The sequence below is a fragment of the Bombina bombina genome, chromosome 3 (assembly GCF_027579735.1).
Source record: "Bombina bombina isolate aBomBom1 chromosome 3, aBomBom1.pri, whole genome shotgun sequence".
Classification (NCBI taxonomy): domain Eukaryota; kingdom Metazoa; phylum Chordata; class Amphibia; order Anura; family Bombinatoridae; genus Bombina; species Bombina bombina.
The window spans coordinates 314,147,279-314,157,131 of NC_069501.1; the positions used below are offsets into that span (position 1 = coordinate 314,147,279).

Sequence of the window (9,853 nt, forward strand, 5' to 3'; positions counted from 1 at the left end):
AGGAGTTAGTTTTTTTTCTAACACTCTTCCCCATTGATGTCTATGGGGAAACCGATGCACAAGCACGTATTCCCAGCTCTTGGCTTTTGTGTGGTATGGAGGCTTTTCAGAAACTCGTAATGGCAGCGCTATGGGGGGGTGACATAACGCAACTTTTGTTGCGTTCTTTTCGCACCCTGTTTAGCACAAAACTCGTAATCTAGGTGAATGATTGTTCTGAAATAAAATCCTATTCTGGAATAATATGCAAAAGGGTTTATTGCGGCTGTTTGCGCTCATCTTATGTAGAGCTCATATTACAAGATGAAAGTAAACGTGATTGATTGAGCACAACAGTAATAACACTATCTAACAAAATATTTCATAAAAAAGTCATAAGGCTCAAAGATATGAGGTCTCAGGTGTTAGGGAAAAAAAGGCAGGCAAAGGGCTTTAAAGGGACAGTTCACCCCCAAAAAATCCTCTCCTTTAAATTGTTCCCAATAATCCATTTTAACTGCTAGAATGTATCAAATTGTTTATAAGTAGCTCCATTATCCTACTTTCCAAATTTGAAATGGCAGATTTAGCCTGTGGTATCCCCCCTATACTGAAAGTTTGTATACTGGAGTACAGGCTATTGACAAGGCTAAGTAAACACAATCAGCAGAAGAAATTACATTCCCAGTGAGGTGCAGGATAGTTAAGTAATACAATTATAATTTCCATTGTTCTCTCTAAATATTAAGCTTTGGTTTTCCAGACAAATATAAGATAAGGAAGTATGTTATGTACACAAAGTGATAACATAATGAGATATAATATTACCTGAAACTCAACCCATTGTAATAGGATGTAGTTTAAAAGCACAAAACCAGCTACTTCATGTACACAAATAAACCTGAAAATTCAATTTATCATTCATTTTATTTTCTGGTATAACAAGTCAATGAAATTACATTAATATAAAAACAATTTTACAGTGTACTTTAACATTGAGATACATACATATGCATGTCAAAAATGTGTATATGTATGCAGGGCCGGCCTTAGGGGGGTGCTGCCGGTGCGGTCACCTTGGGCCCACACTTAGGGGGCCCTGCGCTGGTGGCAAATAAACACATTACATTTTGCATTAAAAAAAAAAATCCTATTGCCATAATTATTATTATTATTATTATATATATTTATTTTTAAATGGCGGTTTGGGCTGGTTTTTTTGGTAGTATGCAAGGAGGTGATTGATTGGAGGATTATAATAGAATCATCCAATCAATCAGCTCCTTGCATTAAAATAAGCTTACTATGAACTTTGTGTGTCTGAGCTCAGGTGGGTGCATCGGGATCACATGTGGTACAGTACTTAGTTAGTACAGAGGGAGGTGCTCTGGCCTCACTCAGGAGGATTAAGATTTTACCTCCACTGACCATGGTGCCATAGGTGTCATCTGTCCAGTGTGAGATAGAGTCTTATGCGAGTTGAAGAACAGAATTCGTGGCTGGGGGTGAGTTAATGTATTGAGAACAGAGTGCTATAAGGTGAAGTGAGAGTTTTGTCTTTTGGTAAGTCATAGGGAGAAAGGTACAGCTTGTATGTAGTAGATGCCATCTGTCTGCTGTGAGATTGTATGCAGCGTTCTGAGTCTGAGAGGGCAAATCATGGATCTGGGGCAAGTTGTTAAACAATATTTGTTGTGGAAGAACATTAGGGCTGAATGTTTTGGTAAAAGGGTTGTGTGAGGAAGAAGCTCTTTGCCTCATTTACATATTGGTGGGGCATCTTACTATCCAGCATTAAATGGGGGGGGGGTCTAGTACTGTATATATAGCTTATGGCTAGGAGACCATGCCTCATATAAGTTATGCTGAAGTGCATAATATTTTATGTCTGTTGGGCTAGGGGACTGATTGCCTTTTTAGAGAAAGGTTCAGTGTCTGATATTTTCAAAGAGAAAGAAGGGTCCTGTGTCTACCATGAATTAGAGGAGTTTGGTGTCTGATATAAAGTATGGTACAGAGCTCCTATATTCGAAAAGTTTGTAAAATGTCTCCATCAGCTGTCAACTTAATTTCTGTTATAGGAGTCCAAGGCTCTAGGGCTGCTGATATCTCAGATTTAAAAATGTCTGCAGTATATAGTGAGGTCAGAAGAACAATGGCTCAGGCCAAATCAAGTCTCTTCGAAAGTTCTTGCGTTTTTTAAGTGATCACAAGTCAGGTACCCTACTATTGGCCGGACAATTTAATATGCTCTCAGATACTAGTTAGATAGATGGTCCTCAAAATGCAGGGCATGTGATCCCTCCTTGACCATGATTTCTAAGCAGTTTAACACCTTGGTAGCACAATATGGTTTGTTTGACATTTGGTGCTCATTGCACCCCACTTCTAGGGACTACTCATACTATTCTATGGTTCACAACTCCTATTCACGTATTGATTTTATGTTCTGTGAACCGCGCCTATTAGACTCCATTTGGACAGCACAAATGCCTAGTTGCACCTGGTCGGACCACTCTCCTGTACAGGTGACAATGGACCCCATATAGTCTCAGCCTCTAGGCTGCCTTGGAGGTTGCCCGAATTTCTGTTTGCCGATTTAAATAATGTTACTGCGATACGGGAGGAAATTAAACACTTCCTCGCTATCAATGATAATAATATGGTAGATGACTATTGCCTTTGGGGCTCACTTAAAGCCTACATTCGAGGCATATTTCTTAAACTCCAATCCAAACATAGGAAAACCCAAGGTGAGACCTTGGCGCAACTCCATATTCAACTTCGCAACCTTGTTTCCAAACATAAGTCTACACTTGACCCTGGCATATTGGCTCAAATGAAGTCTATTAAATCTCAAATTGCTAATTTAGAGACTGTTAGAATGCAGTGGCAAGTATTGATAATTAAAGTGAAGGTAAAGTTAGCATGTTTAGATGATTGCAAATGTAAGTAGCCTAAAAATTAAGGGTAGTTTAATTCATCAATTTTGTTACTTCTGAATATTTACCGATTTATCAGCCGTTTTACACTGGAAACTAATCGTTCTGTAATCTGCCCGTTTTTTTTTTTTTTTGGGAGCTAGGTCACGTTCTTCGAGTAGCCAATCCTATGTCTGGCCGTTAGGCGGCCGTCATTTGACGTCACTTAATTTGTATTCAATGTGCGCATGAGTTAGCTACACTTCCTGTAGCTTGTAAGCCGTGCTCGTTCAAGATTATCGCATGCGCAAATCGTCCTCAATCAAGCAACTCGCCTGGACGCAGTGTGTTTACAAACATGGATGCAACGGGGATTGACGCATGCGCTTTAGATCGTCATTGTTTTTAGTCGCGCAGGCACAATTAGATGTTACAGTGTGATGTGCACATGCGCGAGCTTTCAGAGAATCGCGAACGCGCATTTACAATACGTATAGAGCGGGTGGGAACGCTCTATACGTAATACTCAAAGAAACCAGGAACTAACTGGAGGGGTGGAGCTATAAGCGGCCGAACAAGAAGAGAAAAAGTATTTATTTTTTATTTATATATATACAAATATGTGATAAAAATTTAGCGATCTTGCCATATATTAAGTAATTAACATAATACTGCTTTCAATTGCGGAAAACTTACCTTCACTTTAAGCAAATGTACTACTCTAAAGGGAACAAGGCTGATCACCTTTTAGCTAACAAATTGAGACAAAGAGCAGCAGATGCTCGCATACCTTACATCAAAACCCCTGACGGAGTGATCAGACTCCCAGCTGACATTGGTAAAGCATTTGCTGAATATTATCATGATTTATACAATTTGGAAAGTTCCCAGAACTCCCCTGCCCCTTCCTCCTCAGCAATCAAAAATTTTTAGGCCCACTTCCCTCCCGACCTTGACTGCCGACCAAAAAGATTTTTTAGATGCACCTATTAAACCCGCAAGAAATCGCCCAAGCTATTAAAACTTTAAAGTCCATAAAGCTCCGGGACCAGATGGTTATACTGCCATTTTCTATAAACAATTTGGCTCCATAATCACTCCCTTACTTACCAGAGTGTTTTCTCTTGCCATTCTGGATCTCTCACACCTGAGTTTCTTGGGGCAACCATAGTGGCGATACCGAAGCCTGGAAAGGATCCCAATATATGCGCAAATTTTAGGCTCATATCTTTAATTAACGTGGGACACAAAACTCTTCGCCAAGATCTTAGCTACCCGTCAAAACCATATTCTTCCTTCTTTGATAAACTGGGACCAGGTGGGATTTACCCCGGGCAGAGAAGGTTCCGACAATACCAGGCACATTCTGAATATCTTCTTTGAAGCCAAACATGAAAAAATACCTTGTGCCACCTTGGCCCTCGATGCTGAAAAGGCATTCGACAGGGTTAATTGGCTTTACTTATTCGAAGTCCTTAAAAAATTTGGATTTCCTCCTCACTATTACACATCTGTCAAAGCTTTGTACACTTCCCCATCAGCGACAGTCTGAGGTTTGGGGTTTCTGTCCCCCTCCTTCCCAATTACTAATGGTACAAGGCAAGGATGCCCCCTGTCCCCCCTAATTTTTGCTCTAATTATGGAACCCCTAGCTGAAGCAATTAGATCTAGCGCAGACATTAAAGGGGTAACAATTGCTGGAATCCCTCAAAAACTGCGCTGTTTGCAGACGACCTTACCATCTTTTTGGACGATCCCACACATTCTCTTCCTGCTCTTCTTGATCTTCTACATACCTTTGGGGCAGTTAGCTATTATAAGCTAAATGTAAATAAGACGGACGCCTTTGTGATTAACATTCCTCACACAGAATATACCAACCTTAAAAGACGCTATTCGTTTAATTGGTCGCAACAGAGGATCAAGCACTTGGGAGTATTCCTCTCCTGGAATATCTCTACCATAGTTGAATCTACTATCCCCTACTCCACTCTTTCAAAAAATCTGTGGAGCACTGGAATGTCCCTAGCATATCCTGGTTAGGCAGAGTGGCAGCCTTTAAAATTACTCTTTTACCAAAGTTGACTTATCTTTTCCGAACTCTGCCAATACCCATACCTAAATCTCTCATCGGGAGTTCCAATTGCTCTGCAATAAAATTTATTTGGAATTGAAACACCCACGAGTAGCATCAAAAATTTACAACTACCACTGCCAAGTGGAGGCGCTGGCACCCCCCAACTTGACATGCTATCATGAAGCATCAAGATTGGTCCATATTCTTCTGTGGAATACAGTTACCTCGGAGTGTAAGTGGTGGAGGCTGGAACAGGCAACTCTCCCTGATTCACTTACTCTCTCAGACTTGCTTTGGATTCCTAAACACACCCGAACCTCTTTTAACATCCAAAACTATATAATCCTCTCAGCATTACGCTTCTGGGATAAAATTCGATCTCTCTCTCAAATTGCTCCACACCCCTCACCGATTCATAGATTGTCGGGCCTCCTCCGAGCTCTTAGAGACTCACACCCTTTGCTGTGGCACTCGCACGGTATCACTACTATAAATGACCTCTTTCCAGTCGGACAATTAATGTCACCTGCCACTTTTTGCTCCACGTACCATCCTTCCCAGCTTCTACAATTTGAGTTCTGGAGGCTGAGAAGCCTCCTTCAGTCATGTGGATTTACGGTTTTCCCCTTACTCGCCCTCACTAGCTGGGAGCAGCGATGGGTCACGGCCCAGAGAATTCCTAGATCATTATCAATTTCTTACCAAGATCTGCTTAATCCCCCGGCTTTTTATAAATTGCCCTATATTGTGTCATGGGAAAGAGCCTTACATTTTCACGCCTCCCAGGAAGAGTGGTCCAGGGCCACTGTACTTACAAAACAAGCTCTTCATTGCATTACCTTGTTGGAACTTTATCTTAAAGTCTGTACCCAATGACATTTGACTCCTTTAAGACTCTTCAAAATATCTCCTTTAAACTCTCCGTTATGCTGGAGGGGATGTGGTGAGGTGGGCTCGCCATCCCATGTGTGGTGGGGATGCCCTATGTTACAACCCCTATGAAAAATGCTCTCTCATAGGTGCTTTGCCCTGGACCCTACCCTGTGGACTAAACCACAAACTATACCTTTTCCATTTGTCCATTGGATTTCCCCTCACCCCCAAAGGCTTGCTTAGCAATTTATCTACTGATGGCAAACTAAATTATCTATTGCTTGCTACACTCCCCACCTGGAATGATATTACCAAGATTATGGACTACTTGAAGTATATGGAGAGCCCTATCTTTACCGTCAATAATAAGATAAATTTACATTGTCAAGCATGGGAAATCTGGAGACAAATCAAATAAGCTTGCACACTAAGTGGTGTGGGAGTCCTATTGAGCGTGCAGGATAACCCTATGTCCCCTTTTTATTACCTTTTCTTTCCCTCTCCCTCCCTCTCCCCCCATCCCCCTCTCCCTCTCTCCTCCCCTCTTTTCTCCCCCCTCTTCCACTTCCACCCCTCATCCCCCCCCTTTTTCCCTCTCCCCCCCCTCCCCTCTCTTCCCCTCCCCTTTTTTTTCTTTTTTCTTTTTTTTTCCTTTTCTCCCACTCTCCTCCCCCCTTCTTTGTTCCCTGACACTTCGCTATACATTTGTGCCCTTCTCGCAGTCTTGTACTAATCAAGGTATCCCGGTTCGAGGGATACTGCTCTATCCCATTGGTTACAATATAAACCGTGCTGTACTATGACTTCTAATATTAGCTCATGTATTTATTACATATTGAAACTGTTAAAAAAAAAAAAGAACAATGGCTGTTTTGTAATGGTATGCACAGCAGTGTGCATATGCAGCAGTCTTTATGTGGTATGTGTATATGTCTGTTTGTGTAGTAGGTACTGTATATATGTATGTGTGTGTGATTTGCGTGTATGCATTTATGTATGAATATTTATGTGTGCATGTGTGTGAATGTAAATGTGTAGGTACTGTGTGTGTGATATGTGTGTATGTTTATGTGCCTGTCATGTATGTGTGTAGGTACTGTGTGTGTTATTTTTGTGTGTGTATATATGTATGATTGTGTGTGTGTAAGTGTATGTATCTGTGTGATATGTGTATATGTATGTATTTATGTGTGATATGTATGTATGTTTATGTGCCTGTGTGATTTGTGAATGCATGTGTGTGTGTGTGTGTATTTGTGTTTGATATGTGTATGTTTATGTGCCTGTGTGATATTGTGTATCCATGTGTGTATGTGTGATATCTGTGTATGTTTATTTTTCTGTGCCGTGTGTGTGTGTGTTATGTCTGTATGTCTATGTATTTGTGTCATTTGTGTGTGTGTATGTTTATGTGTCTGTGTCATATGTATTTGTTTGTGTATTTATGTGTGTAGGTTCTGTGTGTGTATGTGTGAGTGTGTATATATATATATATATATATATATATATATACTGTATATACATACATACAGAGGGTCCAGTGGTCCAGGACGACTTAGGAATTTCCTGGGACGACTTAGAAATATTGCAAAAGAGATCTGTGTTATTTTTTGTTATTTATTTTATTTATTCTTCCCCATTTATTATAAAAAATTGTATTTTCCGTGCAGAGTTGTTTTAAACACTGCACGCGGGCTTCTAAAACAAATGGGTGGAGCAGGGGGGACCTTGTGTAGCGGCTGGCGCAGAGGAGAGAATGAGGAACTACCAGGGGCCTCGGCTCACAAGGTAAGGGCCTGCCTCTCCCTTCCCCTCTGTGCCTCCCCTCCTCTCCATGGATCCCTTCCTCACTGTGCCTCCTCTTCCCTCTGCGACTCCCCTCTGTGACACCTCTCCCCTCTATGCCTCCTCTCTCCTCTGTGACTCCCCTCTGTAACACCCCTCCCCTCTGTAGATCCCTTGAAGCCCTTCCTCCTTCTGGCCTGGCTCCTCTCCCTTTTGCGGCCTGGCTCCTCTCTATTTTGCAGCTCCTCCCTGTTTTCATGACTCCCTTTTGCGGCCCCCCACTTTCACGGCACCCCCGTTTTTGTGACCCCCCTCCTCTCCTCTCTGTTGCTCCCATCCCCTCTGTTTCTCCTCTTCCCTTCTGTGGCTCCCCTTTCCCTCTGTGGCTCCCCACCTCTCCCCTCTGTGGATCGCCTCCTCTCCGTGGCTCCCCACCCTTTTTCTCTGTGGCTCCCTTCCCCTCTGTGCCTCCTCTTGCCTTCTGTGGCTCCCCTTCTCCCTCTGTGGCTCCCTTCCCTCCTCTGTGGCACTTCTCCCCTCTGTGGCTCCCAACCGCTCCACTCTGTGGCTCCCAACCTCTCCCACTGTGTCTCCCCTCCTCTCCCTTTCTGTCTCCCCGTTGTGGCGCCTCATCCTTCCCCTCTGTGTCTCCCCACCCTTCCCCTCTGAAGCTCTCCACCCTTTCCATCTGAAGCTCTCCCCACTTCCCCTCTGAAGCTCTCCACCCTTTCCATTTGAAGCTCTCCCCACTTCCCCTCTGAAGCTCTCCACTGTGGCTCCCTGCCCTTCTTATGTGTCTCTGTGGCTCCCCTTGCTCTGTCTCCCCCTTGCTCTGTCTCCCCTTCCTCTGTGTCTCAGTCTCCCCTTCCTCTGTGTCTCTGCCTCCCCTTTCCTCAGTGTCTCTGTCTCCCCTTCCTCTGTGTCTCTGACTCTGCCCTTCCTCTTGCCTGTATCCCCCCTTCCTCTGTGTCTCTGTCTCTACCCTTCCTCTGTGTCTGTCTACCCCTTCCTCTGTGGCTGTCTGTCTCACTTCCCTTCCTCTGTCTCTCTCTCTACCTTTCCTCTGTCTCTCTCTCTCACCATCCTCTGTCTCTCTCTCACCTTCCTCTGTCTCTCTCTCTCTCTCTCTCTCTCCCTTTCCTCTGTCTCTCTCTCTCTCCCCCCTTCCTCTATCTCTTTCTTTTTCTCCCCCCCTTCCTCTGTCTTTCTCTCTCCCCTTCCTCTGTGTCCGTCTGTTTCTCTCTCTCTTTCTCCCCTTCCTCTGTGTCCGTCTGTCTTTCTCTCTTTCTCCCCTTCCTCTGTGTCCGTCTGTCTCTCTCTTTCTCCCCTTCCTCTGTGTCTCTGTCTCTCTCTCCCCTTTCTCTGTGTCTGTGTGTCTCTCTATTCCCCTTCCTCTCTCCCTCTTCCCTTTCTCTGTCTCTCTCTCTCTCTCTCTCTCTCTCTCTCCCCCCTTACTGTTTCTTTCTTTCTGTCCCCTTACTCTGTGTCTCTCTCTCCTTCCTCTGTGTTTGTCTCTCTCCCATTCTTCTGTGTCTCTTTCTCTCTCTCTTTTTCCTCTGTGTCTCTTTCTCTCTCTATCCTTCATCTGCGTCTCTGTCTCTCTCCCCTTGCTCTGTGTCTCTGTCTTTCTCCCCTTGCTCTGTGTCTCTGTCTTTCTCCCCCTGCTCTGTGTCTCTGTCTTTCTCCCCTTCCTCTGTGTCTCTGCCTCTTTCCCTCTCCCCTTCCTCTGTGTCTCTGTCTCTCTGCCCCCTTCCTCCGTGTGTCTCTTTTCTCTCTTTTCTCTCTCTCTCTCTCTCTCTCTCTCCCCCTTCATCTGTGTCTCTCTCCCCTTCGTCTGTGTCTCTCTCCCCTTCCTCTCTGTCTATTAATCTCTGTCTCTCTCTCTCTCTCCCCTTCCTCTATGTCCCTCTCTCTCTTCCCTGTCTCTCTCTGTCTCTCTCCTTTTCCTCTGTGTCTCTGTCTCTCTCTCTCCCCTTTCTCTGTGTCTCTGTCTCTCTCTCTCTAACCCCTCCTGCTGTGTGTCTCTATTTTTCTCTGTATCTCTCTCTGTCTCTCTGTGTGTCTCTCTCTCTGTCTCGCTCTCTCTCACTGGGGCATATCTATGAAGCTCCGGATAAAGCTTGAGGTCCCGTGTTTCTGGCGAGACCGCTGCTCCATAACCTGTCCGCCTGCTCTGAGCAGGCGGACAGACATCGCCTTAATTCAACCCAATCGAGTA

The 9,853-nt window shown here is 44.1% G+C and overlaps 1 protein-coding gene across 1 annotated transcript; it reads right to left on the bottom strand.

The window, feature by feature from the left end:
- Nucleotides 1–7,890: 7,890 nt before the first annotated feature.
- On the bottom strand, nt 7,891–8,268 carry LOC128652332 (octapeptide-repeat protein T2-like). Its single transcript, XM_053705269.1, has one exon. It carries the CDS (start codon nt 8,266–8,268, stop codon nt 7,891–7,893), a length of 378 nt encoding a protein of 125 aa, XP_053561244.1.
- Nucleotides 8,269–9,853: the final 1,585 nt, after the last annotated feature.

Coding starts and splice junctions, on each gene's coding strand:
- LOC128652332 (XM_053705269.1), bottom strand. CDS start 8,268: ATGAGGCGCCACAACGGGGAGACAGAAAGGGAGAGGAGGGGAGACACA.